This window comes from Ursus arctos, unplaced genomic scaffold, assembly GCF_023065955.2.
Source record: "Ursus arctos isolate Adak ecotype North America unplaced genomic scaffold, UrsArc2.0 scaffold_1, whole genome shotgun sequence".
Lineage (NCBI taxonomy): Eukaryota > Metazoa > Chordata > Mammalia > Carnivora > Ursidae > Ursus > Ursus arctos.
In genome coordinates, this window is record NW_026622763.1 from 81,459,711 (window position 1) to 81,482,261 (window position 22,551).

The 22,551-nt window shown below is 43.0% G+C and overlaps 1 protein-coding gene across 2 annotated transcripts in view; it reads right to left on the reverse strand.

The window, feature by feature from the left end:
• The window catches only part of KLF7 (KLF transcription factor 7), an 87,393-nt gene that overhangs the window by 23,399 nt on the left and 41,443 nt on the right, over positions 1-22,551 (reverse strand). For both annotated transcript variants that reach the window (XM_057304337.1, XM_026492093.4), the window contains one exon: positions 18,984-19,614. In XM_057304337.1, the coding sequence (XP_057160320.1) occupies positions 18,984-19,614 (631 nt within the window). The remainder of the gene's footprint in view (positions 1-18,983; positions 19,615-22,551) is intronic.

Below are 22,551 nucleotides of genomic sequence, written 5' to 3' on the forward strand. Positions count from 1 at the left end.
GGAGCAGACCGCCTTTCATTTAACTCAATACCCCAAACCCCCAGTGCCTCAACTGGCAACATGTCATTGATTAGAAAGCCAAAGAGTTTAGACCAAACAGCAAACCCAATACTACATATAGAAAGGAAGCCCAAAGTCTGTGTACCAATAAAATATGGTGTATATCTCACCGTGCCTCATATACCCTGCACTGAAATGTGTTTGGCTTTTCCTACCAGAGATATAGATGGCAGAATCAAAGTGATGAGAGGTCTGTATTTTCCTTCCTCGCAGAGATAGACACAGAGTAGAAAACGAAGTGTGAGAGAAAGACACAAAACATTATATACAAACTGGACAATAAACATATCTTTTCAGAGAAAGCACCTTGAATGACCGTCCTGAGCCAAAGACTGTGGGTGCCATCCAGCCGTCCTCAATTAACGGTAGTGTTTCACAAATCCTGGGGCAATATTTAGGGAGCTCTCCTTATATGCCGTGCAGGAAACTAAAGGCTTCATGTACATTCTTTCCTTTAATCCTCTCAACGGCCCTGTGAGACACATACTAGTATCTTCCCCATTTTACAGATGAGAACACGGAGGGTCAGAGAAATAAAGCCACTCACCAAGTTCTCCAGCTCGTAAGGGGTACAGTCAAGATTTAAACTCAGCCAGCTTTACCACTACCTCACTTTGACTCTTACTGAAATGCCAGCAATTAAAATAGAATAAATGTTTACATTCCCTTTGGAAATATTTTCTGACAACGCAAAGTTTTCAGCTGGAAAGAATGTCAGACGTATTTAGATGCACCCCTATATTGGCTGTTCCGACTTTTTGAAAGTGAGTAAGTAATCTATTGCGATGAGAAGCCAGGGGTGTGAACTACAACTCACACCCACTCCCCCAGCCCATCCTCAGCTCACAGAACAGTGCTGCTCGCGGGACCTCTGTGCAGGATAGGCAGTTGATTCCCCTTATAAGAGAATACCACATATCAACTTTACCAGTGTTTTCTCCATTTAAATCCCTTTGCTTTCTCAAAGAACATCCGTTTAGCCTGACATAGGCCTAGATAAACCAAAAGTGAAAACCCCCCACAGCCAAGAGCTTAACAAGGGCTTCATTCTTAATTCATACCTCCGAGTGCCTGAGAGCCCTGCAGAGTAGAAGTAAAATGAAGACGGCCCACTGTTGGGCTACTTCCTCCAACTCTTTAGCAGGGGTGAGCTTCTCTACCCCTCTGCCACATCCTCTCCCACACCTAGCCCAGATGCCTGGCACGGAGGATCTACAGTGTGTGTCCCATGGGGACAGAAGTCACAATAGGGCTGGAGAATCAAGCAGGGCTTAAAGATGTGCTCGGTCCAGGAGTGCCTGGGAGGCTCAGTTGGTTAAGCGTCCAACTCTTAATTTCAGCTCAGGGTCGTGGGATTGAGCCCCGCGTCAGGCTCTGTGCTGGGTGTGGAGCCTACTTGGGATTCTCTCTCTCTCTCTGCACCTCCCTACCCAGCTCTTGCACACTTTCTCTCTTTCTCTCAAAAAAAAAAAAAAAGATGTGTGTGGTCCAGTCTGGTGGCCACCAGCTGAAGATAGCTCCTGAGCATTTGAAATGTGAGCAGTCTGAATTGACATGTGCTTTAAAGGCAAAATACACACCGAATTTCAAAGACTTAGTATGAAAAAAAAGACGTAAAATTGCTCATTAACAATTGTTTATATTGATTACATGTTGAAATGATAAGTTTGGATATACTGAGTTAAAGTCAAGCATTAAAGTAATTAATTAGTACAACTAATTAATAAATAAAGTAAGAGGGAAACGAGCTGATGTGGGAACACCCTCGAGGGGGCTCTACACAGACTGGGAGACGGAAGATAGTGGCTGAAACACGGATGGCATTGTCTCTAGCAGCAGAGAAGGGAAGAAGTAGACAAAGAGAAACCATACTTAGAAAGTGGTGCCAACAAGATACGGATATTGATTGAATAAGGGGAAAGGTAAGGGTACGGATCCAGAATGTCTCCCGGGGTTCTGCTATGAAGACTGGGTGGCCATTCAGCTTCCACATCCTGGTAAGTGTGGATACACATCTCGTAAAAATGGCCCATCAAGTTATCCTGGGATGGCAGCAGGCTGTCTGCATGAAGTTCTCCTGCAAGGGGCATGAACCATGGATGCTCCGGGGGCCTCTGGAACCCACACATGCTGTTCCAAAGTGCTTTCCTTCTGAAGAGCTCCCAGAACAAGTAACTCAAGATTCTGCCAAGACAAAAACACTTGGAAAGCTGTCGGAAATGCTGAGGGTAATTGCTGCTGGGACCAGGAAATGAGCTGAGAGCACAACAACTGGGATGGGCTGCAGTGGAAGCAGGGTGGGGTCTTTGCTCCCAGGCCTCTTCCTGGCTTCTTTCCTAGGAAATTCCAGGAGACAGCAGGGGAACGGGCTTCGGAGGCAGACCAGACTCAGAAGTCAGGTCAGTGCCTTATCAGCTAGGTACCCCTGGGCTCTTCCAGGTTTCCATCTGCTCCTCCCTCCTTGGGAAAAGCCCCACCTACCTGGGGAGGATTCAGGACAAGGACACAGGTACAGCACCAGCGCTCTCGCCTGAGAAGTAGAGGGAGCACCCCAAACCAGGGCTGGGACCACGTGGCCTTCCTCCTCCTTGGCGGCAGCGCCCTGGACACCCGCCCCCAGAAAGGGGCGGCAGGTGCGTCGGGACCTCCCAACCTTGAGACCGCTCCCCTCTCAGAGGCGAAAGCAGGACCAAGCTCCGGAAGAGCCGGGCAGGCTGGTTCGGGGTTCACCGCACGGGGAAGCGAAGGGCACGCCACGGGCGGGACGTGGGAGGCACGCTCCTTCCAAGGCAAGCGTTACCCTGAATAATTAAAGTGAAGCTCTGCTTATCAAACTAAATGAACAAAGGATGCCTCTGCCACGACAGCTACTTTTTGTTGTTGTTGTTTTAGGAGGCCCTTTTTTCTCAGTTACTGCTGCTTCTAATTTGATCATCTTCAGAGGCCTCCCTATCAATTTGGGTAAATTAGCACGCTTCTCCGTATGGAGCTGCGGCCGTAAATCACAAATATGAGTGTGTGTAAAATTATATAGCATGAGCCCAGTGTAATACTAAGCACATTTATATTTTATAACTCCTGTTTTCTCCACATTTGAGCTGTCTCACTGCCTGGGCCCCAGGGCCTCGCAAGCACTCCCCTCCCGCCCTGCGCGCCACAGTCTTGCTTTGTGTGCGGGCTTCCTGCCCCCTCGGCTCAGCCCGCTATCTGCCAAATGCCAGCCGGCTCGTCTTTGTGCGGCGGCGGCGGGCAAGGGATCATACCCGCTCAGGGCACTCTGTGCGACGCAGCAGACACACAAATGAGCAGGTGACCTTTCAAACCGTGTCAAAACGGGCCCTTGACCCAGAGACCTCAAAACTTCAGTGGCCTCACTGTCTAAATCAGCCAGCTGAAAAGACCTATGTTTGCACAATGTGATTGTGTTTACACAAAGATTTAACGCCTCAATAGAGCAAAAGCTGTTCAGTTAATTTTAATTATTGCTTTATTCTTCCCACAACAGAGTAAAAAAAAAAAATGGTTAACAGTGAGCTGGTGGTAATTGATCCCATAAGCTTTGTGCCTATGGTCTCTCCAGCTCGAGCAATGACAGTAGTGGGAAGGAGGTATGAAAGGTTTCCTTAGTGGAAAGGATTCTTTCCAGTCCCTGCCTTTGCTTATTAACATTCTTTGTGGAGAAGATGGACACCAAAGAAGACCACAGAACAACTTGGAGACCTGAGTGCGGTGAGAGGAAGGCACACAGGTGGGTTCAGGAAGCCTTCTACATGCCCAGCAGCAAACTTCACGAGCAAAAGGCAAATATCAAAGGGGGATGGGGGCCCTGCCAACTCTAACGATTTATGACGGTTATTTCTTTGGCAGATAGAATAAATAAAAGAGGAAAGTAAATTTGAAAATACATACAGGAACACCGGATCAGACAAAGAAAAAAAATACATATCTATAGGCAACAATCCTCAAAAAGTAGAGCCCACAGGGGTCATATGTGCCGTTCCTTCCACCTTCCAGGGATGTGTCTTTCGGTGTCAAAACCTTTTCTTTCTGCAGATCCCTGGAAGACAATGCAAGAGCCCGTGGCTTGGAGGTTCCTGTAGATCCTTGTGGCAGAATGTCAGAAACCAGCTCTTCCCCCTCACCGCGTGCCTTTGTGAATACGGAGGACACACTGCTGCACACAGCAGCAGAATCTAAACCTGAGTTTGGGGTCTTTGCCCATCAGGGGATTTATGATTCCTGTATGGAGCGAGTATTCTTCTCCATAACACATTTAATACATCCATAAATATCCTCCAAAAAGTGGGGCAAAAAAGGGATAAAATATGATTATCTTTAACTCCACGTTTATCATACAGATAAAAATAAAAGCTCATATTGTTCACACTCCCCTAGCAAAGCTCTGATATACCTAAGACAGCAATGGGCAACTTGTACACCAAGATCCATCCATTCATAGCTTCTGCCGACTTCCCGAAGGCACCTCCACTTGGATTTTCCAGTTTAGTAATAAACGAGGACTGCTAAGGTGCATTCTTTTAAGGGGTCAGGGAGAAATTTCTGTTTTACGATTTCTCTCCACAAATTGTCTACAATATGCAAATGCACTGGGCTGAGATATCACTTCGAGAATCAATACCTTGCATATGTTTGCATCTTTGAAACCAGCTTTCTTTCTTAAAATGGAAAAAAAACCCCTCAGATCAAGGATTTTTAAGTTCAATCAAAACAGGATATAGGAATATACGATACTCCTCGACATTGTACCATTCTGTTTTCTTAGCTCTTCTGAATTTGCTGTCATATTGGACAAGTAAGATAGTAACTCACGTGTTACTTAGCATATGTATGAAATAAGTAGAATGGCAAATATTAGGCCATTTGTTTTGCTGAATTATAACGATATACCCAAAGTCATTTATATCCTGTTTTAATTTAGGCATCCTCAAAAAAGAAAGAAAGAAAGAAAGAAAGAAAGAGAGAGAGAGAGAGAGAGAGAGAGAGAGAAAGAAAGAAAGAAAGAAAGAAAGAAAGAAAGAAAGAAAGAAAGAGGGTTCGAAAGGAAAAATAGCGTAAGGTAGGCTTTACAGCTCAGCAGAGAAACCCGTGAAAGATCATCCTCTGAGCCTCCACTTCCTCATCTATAAAATGGGAGCAATGAGAATATTTACCCCACAGGTGAGTGAAGGTGAAATGACATGAGGGCTGTGAAAGAACTTAGTAAACTATAAAGGTTTGTGCAAGTGATATTATTGCCTATTTACTTGGACAAAGCAATACTATGGGGGCAGCCATTCCCAGGCGGGGTACCCAATTGCCTTCTCGCTCCCAAAGCCAGTCTGAGGAGGAATGCCTCAGCCTACCCTTTCTTTAGCCATCTGCTCTGGGAGTGGTTTCAATAACCACCGCCTCTTCAGGTCATCAAGCTAAATATTCCTAATTCCCTACTGGGCCTAAAACTAAGGTCCGATAACAACTGTGATCCAAAACACGGCACTTACCAGGACCCCAGGAGGCCAGCTCGCTAAGCGCAATCCCTCCAAGAGGCAAGGGATAAGCTAATCTGTGTGAAAGACACAGATGTCACGTACTCCCTACAGCCACATTCACATGTATGAGAGGAATAATGTCAGCAGTATTGTCTCCAAACAGCAAGGACAATGCCACACAATTAGAATAGCATATTGTCCCTTGTATCTGGGGATGACAACGTCTGACAATGTTATTTTCTATGCATGTGAACGTAGCTGAAAGGGCCAATACATAATTCACATCTCCTGACAAAATGTAAGCATCAGGTATGTGTCCGTTAGATAATGCCATTTGATTCTCTTTACCTTCGATAGCACCTTTCTCCTTGAGAACTCAGAAGGCTTCACAGTACTTTCCACACGCTGTTGGTGTGAACTGGAATCATGAACCACAGGAAAGGCACTGCAGGAGGGCATCCGAATGCAATGCAGTTTTCCCAATAAAAGTTCTCTTTGCTGACTGAAAACACTTACTTCTGCGCTAACAGTCAACCTTCTTTTTGATAACAAGGAAACAACTGTTGTAATTCAGTGAGGCTGCGGTACGTCAGAGGACAGGTCGAATATGATCGTTAGTGCCCGGTCGGCTAAGCCCGCTTGGCGAAAAGCCTCCCTCTCACACACCAGCCTGGCAGCTCATGTGATTCAAATCCCTGTCTCAGCAAAATCTCAAATTATTACAGGTCAGGAGCCTTCAGAAGGGGCGGGGGGTGGGGATGTCGCTTGCAAAGAGTTCCAGTCACAAATGTGAAATCTAGAAAGCTAAGCATCTAGCAGAGGTGGAGAGATTTTCCTCATGTCATAAGCGGGGAGACCAGCACATCTGACAAAAACAATAAATTACACAACATTTATACTTAGTCAATGTTTAAAAGATCATAAAAGGGAACCAAGACCTGGTGAGCGGTCTTAAAAGGCTGAGGAAATATTTTGCACGTGGTGTGGAGTAACACAAAGACAGGAAGCAAAGAACAACTAAGGTGCTGTGAAGCCAGGGTTTCCCAACCTTGGCACCACTGACATTCAGGGTGCGATGATTCTTGGGGGGCGGGGGGGGACTGTCCTATGCACTAGAGGATATGCGGCAGCATCTGTGACCTCCATTTACCAGATGCCAGGATCAACACCTCCCTCCAAGATGGACAACCAGAACTGTCTCCAGACATTGCCAAACGTCCCCTGAGGGGCAAAATCAGCCCAAGTTGAGAATCACTGCATTAGGCAACTAATGATCTCACATTGGGGAGAACGGCTGGGCTAAAAGGTTTGCTCTCACATATATAATGGCCTCTTTAGCCATTGAGAGGAGGCCCCAGGACCCCCCCTTAAACAGTCATGCGACTTTCATGTTCCTGCTGGAACCTCATTAGCCTCACAAGTTCTTGAAGGGTCAGGGAAGGCCCGCTGGAGTGGCTCAGCTCCCATGGCGAGCGGGCCGCCACGTGAGATTGTCCAGCTGAAGGGCTGAGGACCGACTCCAGCTCCGCTCCTCCTGCCCAGGGTCGCGTCTGCCCCACAGAAGGGGCACCTGCTTCTGATCTGCACAAAGGCATGATGTGGGTTAGCAACAGCCCTGCTGGGCAGACAGCAGCCATCAGATTCCTCTCTTCTAGGTTTGTCAACTGATTCACCTCCTATAAGAGGCAGTAGTATTACGTGGAGATGAGAATTAGCAAAGCACGTGACTGAGGAGAGTAGAAAGGTTGAAACAGCTAGGCAGAATGCTCCTTTCCACAACCCCCAAAGCATGCCTCCATCCCCACGACTACTTTCGTCCAAAGAGTAGAGATAGCCCACCCAGGAGAGCAGGAAGGGAGGAGGTTCGGCAGCGGGTTCTGGTGGTCATTTGTGGCTAGAGCCACCCATGACCACTGCAGCCTTCGAAAACCCTGTTTCTCAGGTCTTACGAGAGCCGGACGTAACCACACCCAATGGATGGGTGAAGAGTGGCGGAAAAGACAAGCACCAGGACATCTTTGGACTTTTCACTCCAGATCCTGCTTCGGTCGACTAGGGACAATGCATAAGAGAATACACACACATGGAAAGCTGTTATTCTGACAATCCACCATCAACAAAGACCAAACGCTCAAACAATCAAAACCACTCCCTACCACAGTCAGAATATAAAACCTGTCGAGCGCTGAAGGAATGTTCTGACATCTGATGGCTCCCATAATCATGGCTAAGTCCTTTAATAGGGAAGTACTTCTGAGCAATTAATAACTGGTAGCAGAAATAATATTTTGCCTGCTCTGTAGTTATCCTCTGATGATAAGGTTTTCTTTTACTGTTGGAAAGCAGCTACTGGTTAGCTGGTTTAAGGTCTCTGGGACACTACAATATTCTTTCCATCATCCTAGCCTAGTTTGAGGCCTCCCACCTATTTTAAGGATACTTTAAGCAGAAATGATTCCACAGATCCGGTCTGGTAGTGGCCGGCCTTGCTGCTCTCAAGAGAACTCTTCCGGCTTCACTTTCCATAGGGGGTGGTACAGCTCATTAGTATGGAGAACCAGTACCAGCCGTTAGCGTCAAGTAAGAGTTGTCTTTGCTGACTATTCCCCAGCACTGTCACACAACGTGCTCAGAGTTTCCTCAATAAAATAGTTCCTCTGCTGGGCAATGAAGTTGCCTCTTCAAGGGGCCTCCATTTGCATACCCCTTCTCAACCATTGAAAGTAAAACCTCCGTGAAGTATCACTTCACTTCTGAAGAATCCTCCTCCCCACACTTCCAGCGAGAAATGGAAACCTCTACTTAAATAGGAAATGCAATACACCAAAATAATAAATTACACTTTTTAAAAAAAAATCACAAAACCGATTTTAGGTTTATTTTGCACCACATTTGTTCCCTGGCTATAAGGAAAGAAAATAAGGTGTGCAAAACATGCATTACTTCTGGGTAAAGCCATGTACCCCCCAAAAAAGCATTTGAGACATTTACTGTGCATATCAGAGGAATGAAATCCATAATGAAAAGCCATGGCTCTAGAAGCCTCCTTTTACTACTTCTTAATGAATAAAACAGTTGGGAAAAGCCGATAATTGCTTTTTGTCCATTTTATTTCTTACTTTATACTCTGTATGATATCAAGAAGAATGGCTACAAAAGAATCTGGTCCATTTAAGAGAGAAAGAGGCACTGCCTTTAAGATGTTAAAGATGCTGCTTTGTTATTAAGTTAGTAATTTTAATGTTTGTGCAAATACTATTAGTGCCTGTATCAAATATAAATGTGTAACAATTTGCCAGTTCTTTCTTAAGAAGACTAACTCCATCATTTAAGTAGTCTTCAAATGTCTTATTTCTTTTAAGTTATATTCAAAAGGTATGCAGAGAAAAGAAAGACTCCAAGATTCGAATGTGTTTTCATAGCTAAAGGATTTAGTTGAGAAAGCAGGATGAGGGGACGCAGGTGCCAGACATTGTGTAGAATTTGCACTTATGCTCCATTAATTGCCAGCATATCTTCCTTTTCCTTTTTTCTCCCCTCCCCCCTTTAAATCCCTTTGGAAAACAGCAGAGCAGCAGGCCCAGACTGGTACCCAGCAGCAACACCAAGAGCAGAAGTAGCCAATTAGCCTCCAGAATACAAAGAGGGGGGAAAAAAAATGATGCAGTTACCTAGCAACCAGAAAGAGCAGAAACAGCTGTGTAGCAGGCCCAGGCTGGTACCCAGGCAGAAACAGGATAGCCAATTAGCACACTGTATTTAATGCTGATGTGGTTTCCTAGTAACAGGCTGTACAAGTCTGTCTGTTGCGTTTTCTCCCTCCCCTCCTCACATTTTCCTCAATCATGCACAGTATTACTATTTGCCCTAATTACTGTTTCTCCACTGCTTCGAGCGGCCATTATTTTGTCCCCAGAGAAATTGGAAGAACTCAGAAAAAAATCTTCCATAATGACAGTATTTAGTTTCAAATTTAGATTAGCTGTAAGCCTTGAGACACCAAACAACAACAACAACAAAGAATGAAAAAAACCAAAAAAGCCAGCAAATCGCCTTCTGCCTAAATTTGTAAGTAGCTTATGGTACGTTTTCTATATGCTAATATTTACATGTGGGTGAAGCAAAAAAAAAAAAAAAATTAATAATGCATACTGTCATTTTGCCATACGCTACATTTCCGAAGAGGCTGAATCCTCTGTGCACTTGAATTTATTCATATTGATTTTCTGACACTCTCCCCTGAACGCTAGGAACATAAAATGTCTTATTACCTACATCAGAGAAGGGAGATGTATCTTTTGTTGTTCTTTTTAAAATACCAATACTAGTTTCAACAAGTTCATGACCAATTGAGAATTCAGTATGAACAATCATTATTTCCTTTCTACAAGAGAACTTGAGTACAGGTAAAGAGTGTGTGTGGCCCACAGTAAGGGGATTAAAACACGGTAAATTCATAACCCCAGTAATGAATTCCAGCGAGGTGACATTAAACCACAGGAACACACAAAGTGAAGACAGAAAACTTAAAAACGACTATGCACAGCTATTCTCAGATATTCCTACTGCATCCTGCTGCTCTTGGAGACTGGCACACGCACCAGCCAAGCTTTTTCATGGGTTCTAGTCATCGGGGCATAGATTATGTAACTCTACTTTTTTAGGGTGTCCATTAGCCTCCTAGAACCTCTCTCACTTAACAGTGCCTTCAACTGTGGAACAATTTATAGTCCTTCTTACAAATTATTCCCGGATATGAAAATAGCAAGGGCTCCAGAGGAAGACATTCTATATCATAACACACTTTCTCAGCTGAAGGGTTTCTGGCTTCCTTCCTTAGAACAAAAGCATTGATGGCTTCTCCCAACTTTAGCTAACCTAGTGAAACAGTTGAAACTATCCTATCCCAACAAAGTTTGGATTTTTAAAAACTGTACCTTGTTTGCCTGAAAACAATATGTGTAACAGTTTTACTTTACTAAATTCCATAAGTTAAATGTCAATTATAATAAGGAAAAGAGGATGCATTCTGAAGGCAGAAATAACAAAAGAAGCCTAACTCTATGTTTTATGACACCAGGTGAATGGTTTATAATATAAAATGAGTTTTAAATTATAAATGCATTTTATTTTGCAAACAAAATAAAAGGGGTCTAACCTGAATGCAGGTAACTTTTGAAGGGAAGAAAGGAAAAGATGCAGAGTCAAAAAAAAAAAAAAAAACGGGCTGGGGGGAGTCTGCCAACTAGGCCTAGTTCAGGACAAAGCTGGACCTAGACGCTGTAAGAAACTAGTAATGGGGTGCCCTGGTCTTCCATCCCTAAAAGCTTCTGGGGTCCAGTCCTGGGTCAGTCCCCGACTCTCCTACCTCAATAAGCACAGATGGTGAAGGAGAAGGAAAGGTGAACAGAAATATGGGACAAACCATGAAAAGCTTATTCTCACTGCAGACACTCTTAAATAATTTAAGTGGGTTGACCTCCATTATATAAGCCAGTCAGATTCTAACACTGGCAACCAAACATGGGGAGACATGGTAGGAATGGGGAATACCTCTGTCATTGGTTGGCCAAATAACCAGCACAATAAAAAGTCACTAACTTTTGATTACTTTGAACGGTCTTCCTCTACTAACATTTAGCTTAATAGCTGTCATGTCAATATAGGACTTTTAAAAATGGTTGAAAAGAAGTTACTCTTAGAAAATATAGAAAATGCAGTAGCAGAAGAGGGAAGGGGAGGGAGTCAAGGTGGGAAATGCTGCCCCAGCTTCCAACACACCCCATCTTGCCTCCCTATTTGTTTGAAGAGTCCTGAAATTCCACTAACAGGCTCCCATAATCAAAGATTTAAAAAATAATAACAATAAGGAATTTCATTCTGACATAAAGAAAGGTAATAAAGGAAGGTTTCAAAGGCAGGAAGTGACTCAGTGCAGGCAAGCATCAGGTATAAGGTTCTTAGGTGGGGCATGGAGAAGGAACTGAGATTTGGGGAAACAGGTTTGCCCCGGGGCCATCAAGTTCACCTCCATGAGGGGACAAACAGAAATTGCCTGGTTGGAAAGAGCCAGGCTCTCACCATTGAATACCTGAGTCACCTGGCAGAGCTTGCAGTCCTACTACACATATGCTCACATTAGGCTGGATTCCCAAAGAGTTCCATTTGCTTATTGGAACTAACCTCCTAATATGAAATGTTTGTGTTCTCTTGATCCATTTTCAAGGTTTCAACTATAATTTCTACTAAACTCAAACTAGCTGTTTTTCAAAGAAAGACAATCATTTTACAAATATATTTTCATCTCTCCTTATATTTTAACTAACCTTTTTAAAAGGATTATTCCAAAGTTTAAAAAAAAAAGTTTTGTTTTATTTTGTTTTGTTTATTACACACAACCTTCTTAAAATCCTCTGTAGTCTGATTCAAATGGAATTTCACTCTTATGGTTTTAACTTCAAGAGACATAAGACATACATATTGTCTATCCCCAGCATATTCTTACAATATCACTTAGCCTGTACTCTTTACTAAGCTCCACTAAACGTCCTCAAACCTCTCAATATATTATGTACAGGATAACCGTGATCATCACAGTCATTAACATTCTTATTATAAGAGAAACCGCTTCTGTACATTATCTGTTTATTAAAGAGAACAGTGGTGTTGTTGTTGTTGTCTTTTGAGTTCACACTTGGCCTTCCCATTGTCACTCGTTCATTTGCACAGACTACTCATGACCTTCTTTTTCTCTTCTCCATCAAACAGAGCTGGCCTAACCTTTAAATCTTAGAATTTATAACATTCTATTACTTCCACTGCCTTTTCTGAAATGAGGTTCCTCTTTTCTCTTCCCTCATTCCTACTTCCCACCCTCAGTCCATGCTCTCTTCTCTTTTGAGATCAGGTTCCAAATATAGTGACTTTATAAAACCATTTTCAGGTTTTTGCATCAAAAAGCAAGGTCCTCGGAGATGGGGGAAGGAACAGTGAGTAGTGTAATGGGTGTTCAAGAAATATTGTTTATGATGAAATACTTATTAATTTCATGCTTTTTTCCTTTCCTGCCATTCTCATTCCAACATGTTTATTTACTTCATGACTACCAATTATCCATTAAAAGGACATCTGGAATAGGCATCCCATGAAGCCTACATTTATTACCATATTATAATAATAAAATAAATGTGCTTGCTGTGTATTTGCTGAGTTTACACCATTCCATCCAATGTATGTTTACCGAAATTTATCTTCATAAATGTTAAGAGCTAGCATATTGCTAAATTATCATGTGGTGAAGCTCTAAGAATTTCTTGAATCATAAAATTCTCCCGTCAATCGTTTTCCGTCATCTCCTGCACACCCGTTCTTTTCAAACTCTTTCTCTTAAGCTCTTGAATATGCTAAATCCAAACTATCACACCCTTCTATTAAACTCTCTCCACCTTGTGAACTGAACAGTTAACCCTTATTCTAGTTTCCATCCCATAATAGGGCTTTAATGAGTTTCTGCCTCAACACATGGATAAACTTCATTAGCAGCCATGTGTCTCAGCATATTAAAGGCCCTTTAATGCCTTAAAATTGCCCTATTTCAGTTGCTATTGTATAAATTCAAAGAATTCGTATCTATGGGGCTGAAGAGGTTGAAAGTGGTCGATGGGCCCCCTACAGTTCCAGACTGAGGTATTTAATTTTATCCTGCTGATATGCCTGACCTTGAATTAGGGCTTCTATTTATATAAATTAGTGTATTATCACATTGGCATCATTTGAGACGATGAATAGCATGAATAAACACCCTGTCCGAAAAGAGAAAAGCAACTTTTTCTGAATTGTCCTCGCTGCTTCTGACCTCGGATGGGCGCCCCTACTCTCATTCAGCGCTCTGTCTCCCTTTGCACTCTTTCTTGGAAGGTCTGTCCCTTTCCCAGGGACTGCTTACTCAGTGGCACAGCGCCTGACATCTATGCGTACTTATTACCCATTTGGGGAATGACTGATAGAATAAACAAAGTGAATAAGATGATGATCTATCGAATAGGATGCAAGCCCAAGGGACAGGAGGCCTGGGTCAAATGTTCATTCTGCCAATGGCAGGTCATCGAACCCGGGCTAAGGCATTTTTACACTGCTGGTTCTCAGTTTCCCCCCTATGTGATAATGCTTGCCCTAATTTCATAGGGATGGAGTATTAGCATTTGTCATTTTAATGAGTGAACTGGGATTGTTACAAGAAAGTCTCTCTTTAATCCTAAGGTTAAAAAATGGTTTAATAGTAATGACCATAATAACAATAACTATAATCGTAACAATAATGGGCCTAGAAACGGAAGACCATCCCTTTGTAATTTCCTTGTTCTGGTTCTTAGTCACTTGATGAAGCAGTATGTTTAAGGACCCTCCCAACTTTATTCTATTTAGAAGACACTCCAAGTAGTTTTCATTGTCAATTTGTATTTAAACTATGTTTCTCATTTCCTCTTAATAATGAGTTATTAAGAAAATATCTACTTGATTTCTTTTCCCCTTGCTCATTAGCATAGAAGTTAAGAGCTCGGACTTGAGCAATACTATTTGGTTTGAATCCTGGCCAAGCCACCTAGGAGCTGTGTGACAGTGGGCAAGTTACTTGACCTCTCTGGGCCTCATTCCTTCATAACTATAAAATAAGAATAGTACCTACGTCATTAGATTAAAAAGGTTAATATTTGTAAAAGACTTAGAACAATGCCTAGCACGTAGCAACTGCTTTATCTTTGTTGAATAACTAAATTATATTCCAAACTTTAAAGGACTTTCATTATATGTATAAAATAAACACTTCTGTTTGCCTTTTAAACATGACACTCATCTTTTTATTTATAGTATTTTTAGCTACCTTTTCATTTGAAAACAAACTATTTCCCTAAATCAGAGTTAAACTTAAAAATGGTGCCACCTCAAGACCTGCCTGACAGCAGACGTGAACTGTTAAGTAATTGCACACTTGTGTTATCTTTCCAGCTAAAAAGCACCCCTTTACATTCATTGGTGCAAATCCAGAATGTCCTTATCCACACCCATGGATCACGCTAAAGTAACCCCCGTCCATAGAAAGACTCCTCCGAGTAAGACACATGAGAACATGGCCTCTTTTCTCCCTCCTCTGGGATCAACAACCACAGATTTCATTGCTGGCCTTTGTCCTGACTTTATCACCACGACTCATGCTGAAAAGTATAAATGTGGACATCCTTTTATATGAATTTCCATATTAGAAAAGTCGGACCAATTAACACAAAGTGCCATTTCAATCACAGCCTTTTTTTCTTTCTTAGAAGTGATCAAGAAGAAATGTGGAAAACACTTCTTTCTCTTTTTGTGTAGAAACTAGTAACGTTTCAATACATTGACTTTTGCTGAACACAAGCATAGTAAAGTGATTTTTTTTTTAAATTGAAAGTGAAGATTTCCTTTGTATCAAAATATAAGGATTATTTCGCTGACTCCAAGAAGATGAATAAACCTGTGATCATAATGATTGAATTATTGAGCAAGAAAAAATATGTTACACAAAGACCAGAAAACAGAGCGGGAGAGAAAGGTCTGTGATGGTTTGGCCGCTACAGGACATTTTTACGCACATGCCAGCACTAAGTGCTCTTCGCAATGAATAAACCATATGTCCATTTTTATATGCTTCCTTTCACTAAGATCCTGAGACTTCACAATATTCCCTTTGTCCCAGTTCCTGCCTTGTCTTCCCCCTCCCTCGGTTCCCCCATCCCCAACTTCACCTCCTTGGGCAAACAGTATTTGTGCCCTAGCTACCGACTGGAACATCTGCTACCTTAAGAAAAAAAAAATCACCTCATTGCCTAACATCCTCCAGGGCAAAAAGTTTGAAGGATTCAGCATCCTCAAAAGAACAGCCACAGAAGGGGGGGGGGGAGGCGTATCTTTTCCAGCTCAGTAAATTCTATCTATATAAAGATTAAATGAATAACATTTTAAAAATTCTTCAGTGCAAGCAAATCCATGTTACCAAGAATGTATTGTCTTTCTTATGCATAGAGGGAGACCCACACATTTTATTTTATTTCATTTTTGCAACCGTGTCTCCTCTTCAACATATTACCATATAGAAGAGATATAGCATATATATGACTCTAGAGAAAAGAATGCCAATATTTTCCCTCTTTTTACCCGATGGTTTTCTTATCTTCTCTCTCTCTCTCTCTCTTTTTTTTTTTGTCCCTAAACACTCCCCCAACTGAAAGATAAAGAAATATTTCCACTGAATTAAAGTGAGCCCGGTATTAAAATAGCTTGCCAGGATCCAACCACAGCCCATTTTTTTTAAACTCCATTTCAACATTTGGTGGGCAGCTCTGCCCCTCCACTCACTTATATCGGCCACTCCCCCAACCAGAATTCCCATCGCCATATACCTTTGCCCTCAAGCTTTTACTAGTCCATTGCCTTTATATGTTTGCACTTAATTTGATTCCATCCTTCATGCTTTTTTCATTATTCTTAGTTCATCCACACCACATAAATTATCACCTTTGTTTTCAGTTCCCCATGTGCCCCATTCACACCAATTCCAAATAAATACTTCTGATTCTCATCCATTTAATCCAAATTAATTCATATTCCCTCTCCCCATCCTCCATCCTCATCTCTAGCTCCCCTCCTGTTTCTACTTTTCCTTCCACATTTGTCTCTGAGCAAGGTTTTACAGGCAAAATGCTTCAGGAGGATGCAAGGTGATTCCTTTCTGTATTGTCTTGGGAAAGCCAAGCACTCCAGTGCTGCCACTTTCAACGAGCCAATGCCTGCACGTCCAGATGCACTCTCTACACCTGCTGTCCCTGAGCATCGTAACCCCCACACAGGGTGAGGAAAAACTTCTCACTTTTTGATGGTATGTAGCTTTGGCAAACTGCCTTATTTCTAGTTTACATAGAGCTGTTTTTTCACACAATCGTCACTAATCAATATCAACAGCTCTGGTAATAACTACAACCAACTCCACTACTATCTTTGATGAGCTTTTATGATCTGCCAAGTATTTTACATATATTGATTCATTTAGTCTTCAAAACAATCTAGGATATAGATAAAATTATCCCTATATTTTACAAATCACTAAGCTGAGACTCAGGGAACATAAATCACTTAACCAGGTGACAAATCTAAGAAGTAGTAGAGCCAGATCTCAGTCCCAAGTCCACCTACTACAAAGCCCTCACTCTTAATCACTCTGCAACATGGCCTTTCGATAATGCAGGGTGCCTCCTTGAGTAAATTCCCCGTGGGGAGGAGTCTTTCCGCATCAGTCCACCACAAGGCAAGTGGTTGCAGGTCCTAGGAAACATAATGAGCTCCACCTTGACAGTCACTCTGAGTAGACAATGCCCCCAAATCAAAGCACTGAATAAGGCATCACTCCTAAAGAGGTCTGCTTCTGACACATCTGTTGGGAGAAGGGGGTAGGAAAAAGAAGAAAAATGCTCTGGACTTCCCCTTGAAAAAAGGAAGCTCGCCTCCCCAGAGCTGTCCAGCCTTCTTACTAGACAGGATGTAGCCTGTCTCCATGTCAATAATTCAGAAATGTGTCCATAATCATGACTTCCACACCCCCAACAAAGCTCAACATTCTTGCTTCATTCCGCTTTCTCTGGTTTCCTGGGGAGAACGGGAAGTGAGTCACCATCAAAGCCTGGGAGCACTGCAATGTCTTGTCATGACTTAACTCATTGACTTGAGAAAGAAAGAAATATAAATAAAAAATGACCTTCGGGACAGTATCCGAAAGGAAAAAAAGCTGACGTGGGCAGGAAGCGTTAGGTTTGGTGTCTGTGGAGTAGAGCGCTCAGACTCTTGGGAAACCCGAACCACGGCTCTGCCCTTGAGCCACCGGGTTCAAAAGTCATGTAGCAAGAGCTACTAGGAAGTTAAGTGCAGAATGGGAGTACCTGCTTCAGTCCTGTGTAGCAAGAAAGCAGTGTGTTCTCATCCTCCTGTGCATGGGACTGACTTTGAGGTTCAAAATGGCGATTTCTTTGAGACACATTTTACGCATTTCACTTTAGGAAAGTGCTTCTGTACCGCACAAAGATATTTCATGCTCCCACACCCCACAGCATTAGAGCTGAAAGGCACTGTAAAGCCAGTTGGCTTGACAGATATGGAAGATGAGGCCCAGTGAAGTAAAGGGACACTCTCAAGGTCACAGAGCTAGTTAGTGGCAGAGTTAGAACTAGAACCCAGGTTTTTCCGATTTTCCAGCCAATGAGCTTTGCACTGCACACTTCCTTGGCTGGCACAGACCGAAACTCACCACAGAGCACCAGGAGGACAAGCCATGAGACCAAAAACAACTCTCAGCAGCCACTTCTCCTGGCTCAAATCCAATCACCCATTTCTTTTGGACTGCACTCTTACTCTGCTGCTTATTCTTCCGGAGCTTCTCCCTAATTCAGCTGTACTGTGCAAGCAGTATGCAAAACCATACAGGCAACACAGTCGGGACTCATTTAAAAACCACCCGTGACGGTAATTGCTCCTAGGATGCTAACACCAAGAAGAAACACCAGCCCTAAGCTTGTACTTCAAAGCACAGAACAAAGACCAGTTTCAAGGAAAATGCCAATCTCACTCTTTTCTCTATAAACTCCACTCTTCCAAATTATCCCATTGCTCCAAAGATCAGTATGATTCCTGGGAATCCCTGCAGAAGTCCTGAGTAAAATATACAGTCCCCGTCGGTCCCCACTCTCCCTTACCACACACATAGCAATGTAATCACTTTAGCAACTTCTCAGTAACAAGCTCATTAAAAAGCAATTCTGCCATCTCTCCATAAAGCACGCGCCAGAGAACAATGCAAAAGAGGAGATGCCAATTAATTATAGAATGATCACATCTAATGAACTCTGAAACCCTCCTGCTGTTGGTGACTTTGATGAAAAATCAGGGATGCTGGGAAAAGAGTGAACAGGGACACCCGGACTACCTTAACTGTGAGTTCTTTCAAACGGGCCTCCTCAGATTCCAATGTTGCTCAAAACTGCAGAGCGACACTCATAAAACAATGGAAAGTGTCAGGGAGGTGACAAGCGTGTGTACGGTGTACGGCTGTGAGTCACAGCGCCGGAGCCCCATCAGGCACCCTTGGAGCTGTGTCATTCTACCCCGTGGTTGGCCTTGCCTCTGAAAGGATGGCACAGCCAGCGAGCGACAAGCCCACTGCCTGTGCCCGGGGCCCCCAGAGCGCTCAAGGTCACACGTGCGTCCCTCTGCTGCCCCTCCCCAGCCCTCCCGCCTGGCTGCCACCTCCGAGTCAGCACGATGCCACTCCTCGGGACACGGGAGCCCTTCCCACCGCGAGGCTAAAGGAGGAAGGAGAAGAAGAAGAAACCACGTGCGGCCAACTTGTACCACTACCTGTGTGAGTCCTCTGGTGGGCCTTTAGGTGGGAACTTTTTGTATAAACTTTTCGGCACCCGTTAAACTGACAGCGGTGAACCCTCTTCTTGTTTTCGGGGCATGCCTCGGCCCCCACCCCTCCTTGCTCGCTGTCGCTCTGTCCGCTCTTAACTGTCCCAGCTGCCGCCACGGCCGCCGCTGCCGTTGCCACCCCTCCCACCTTGACTGAGCCGAGCGCAGCCTTCTTGGCCACCAGTTTCAACGTCACCGTGCCATCCACGGCTGAGAGAGTCTGTGAGGTTTTGACCAGATGGCGGCTGAGCTCAGGGGACGATGGGGGCGTTAATGAGGTCACTGCGTTGAGCTGGGCCTGGTTGACGGCTGTGTAGCTGTCTAGAGAGGAGCTGGTCGGCTGGAGGCTGAGGCAGGTCTCAGATAGCAACTTGTCCCGAGAGAGTAGAATGTCCACTGCCGAGCTCTTCTCGCAGATGGTGGCTTCCACAGGGAGCAGCAGCGGGTCCAAGCGCCGGAAGCTTTCCTCAATGCACGGGGGAGGAGAAGCATGGAGGAAACAGTCCAAGTCCTCACCGAAGGTCTCCGAGATCCTCCTAGGCTCTGTCTGTAGGTAGCGTTCCAATTCAAGGCATGTCTGCAGAGGGCAAGGAGGGAGGGAGAGAAACAGCCATCAGAGGCAAAGAACACCATGAGGCCACATGTTGACAGGCAGGAAGACACACGGAATGGTTTTGTGGCTGGAGTCTGTAATTCTCTCAGTGAAAGGTCTGACCTTGTTATTTAGTCCCTGAATACTTCTGAAGGGTTCATAAGGGTCATATCATGCAAGTTTAATGAAGGGGAACTAGAGGCCCAGAAGGCTATCTCACACCATCAAGATCCCAGAGAACATTCAATGTGAAAATGGTCTTCTGTCCCACAACCCAAGTCAGCAGGTGAGATGCTTCAAGCATCACTGGGAGTTCCCACATAAGCAAGAAGCAAGTAGAAACAGACAAAGTTTTCATACCAGAACAAGACTTCCCATAGTCCAACTTCATTTTTCAAATAGACCTGTGCTAGTCACAAAAATCAGTCAATTTTCCGACTTGCTCTGAAGAACAAACCATGCCCGCCCCAGCAACAAGGTGACCTCAGCCACAATCAGCCAACAGCAAGCTCTGTCTTGGATTCCCTAACCAGCAGGAATGGATACTGTTCTAAAGAAAAATAGAGCTACCCTATGATCCAGCAATTACACTACTGGGTATTTACCCCAAAGATACAGACATAGTGAAGAGAAGGGCTATATGCACCCCAATGTTCATCGCAGCATTGTCCACAATAGCTAAATTGTGGAAGGAGCTGAGATGCCCTTCAACAGATGACTGGATTAAGAAGATGTGGTCCATATATACAATGGAATCTTACTCAGCCATTAGAAAGAACGTTTACCCAACATTTACAGCAACATGGACGGGACTGGAGGAGATAATGCTAAGTGAAATAAGTCAAGCAGAGAAAGACAATTATCATATGGTTTCACTCATTTATGGAACATAAGAAATAGCAGGGAGATAGGTAGGAGAAGGAAGGGAAGAATGAAGGGGGAGTAAACAGAAGGGGGAATGAACCATGAGAGACCATGGACTCTGGGAAACAAACTGAGGGCTTCAGAGGGGTGGGGAGTGGGGGACTGGGATAGGCTGGTGATGGGTATTAAGAAGGGCACATATTGCATGGTGCACTGGGTGTTATATGCAAATAATGAATCATGGAACACTACATCAAAAACTAAGGATATACGGTATGGTGACTAACAGAATAAAAAATTATTATAAAAAAAATAAAGAATGCCTCTCACAAAACCTTTGATATACAAGACAAAACTCCCATGGTTTACAGCAAGTTATTCAAAATACAATTGCTACCTATTTTGTGGCAAGGAGATTAAGTCTGATTACAATGGTTTAGCATCTCTATGTGATAAAAGTAAGTTCAAACACAGCTATTTGATTTGCTAAAGATAGGACCCAATATATTTCAACATAAAGCTTTCACCTGGTAAAGAAATAGAGAAAAAGAAGGGAAAAGTTCAGAGTTGCAACACATCTTCATCCATGGTGTTCTTTGTCACATGATGGAAGCACTCTTATGGCAAAAGTGGATAGTTAAGTTTATAGTCGAAAAGCTCTCTTCACTTAAGAATCCTACTTTCCCAGAATCTTGTGTAAAACCATGGTGCTAACTTGCACCATCAGCTCAATTTGCTCTGGCTTCTGGGCTTCAACAAAGAAACACTGATGGCAAAATTAAAATGAGACTAGCTCCTAACTTACCGCCTCGCTAGTAGAGCATCTTTGATTTCAACCCATGTTTGGATCCTAGGCTTTTATTCTGTTAAGAATATATTTTAATGATATACCTAGTTGTGTTGTATCTGTTAAAGATTTTAGTTTGGTGACATTTCAAAAGACTGCTTTTGTTTTCTCTTTCTTATCCCATTTATTCTCCCATAAATTTCTAATAGAGATGCACTATCAATGGGGTTTACATTTTCCCAGATATAGAATCATAGAACCATGGAGTTTCAGAGCTGTTTTTCTAGATTTTGTGTAGATTGTGCTACATGTTCATATGTCAGCATTTCACCTGTTTTTCTTAGACTGCATGTGATAACCATTCCATGCTCACTATTTTGACAAGGTTCTAGCTGCCTACCTAGGGTTAGCACTTAACCTCTAGATCAGAATCCATTGACGGGCACTGATGGTCACTGCCTTTGGTATTCTCTGCCAGCCTGCCCTTCATGGCGGCCAAACCCCATCCGTATCCTTATGACAAAGGGCCCAACTCCTCCTACCCTTCTTGTCTCATTGCACTCCTACTCTCTGAATAACTCAAATTCTACCTGCGAAGTTTTCTTTCCTATTTGCCAGAGTATCCAATACCACCTTATATACTTTGACCTTCAAAATCTTTATTGTTTATATTCTCCCACTGGTTATATATTTATTTGTCTTATGTCTTCTGTTTATTTTTTGTTATTATTATTTTTTATTGATTTTCATTATATTTTCAGGTATACAACATAATGATTCCATATTTGTATACACTGCAAAAGGATCATCACAGTAAGTCTAGTTACCAGAAGATTGGTTTTCAATCAGCCTTATGGCAAAGCTCTGCATTAATGAATAAGAAAAGCAGATCTTTAACTATGAATCAACTTTGGGTTTCGCTTTTAACTTTTAATAGCATAAATAAATGAATGATTGTAATCTTCATTCAACACTCATGTCACACATTTTTGTTCAACTACTGTGTTCACAGCAAGGTGTAAGGCTTTCTGTGTGTTGGAAAGAGAAGATATGAATAGATCCATGTGATGTAGGTGCAGAATGAATAATTACAAGCTAAAAATGACATGAATTTACAAAGCAAAGTGATACCAAATAACATACTATACAGTGTGTTGATGAGTTCTGAGGGGATGAGTGGACAATGACGTCTACACTCTATAATATGAAGGTATTCATCAAGGAAAGCTTATTGGAAAAGTCAGTTTTGATTCTATTTTATGTATTGATTA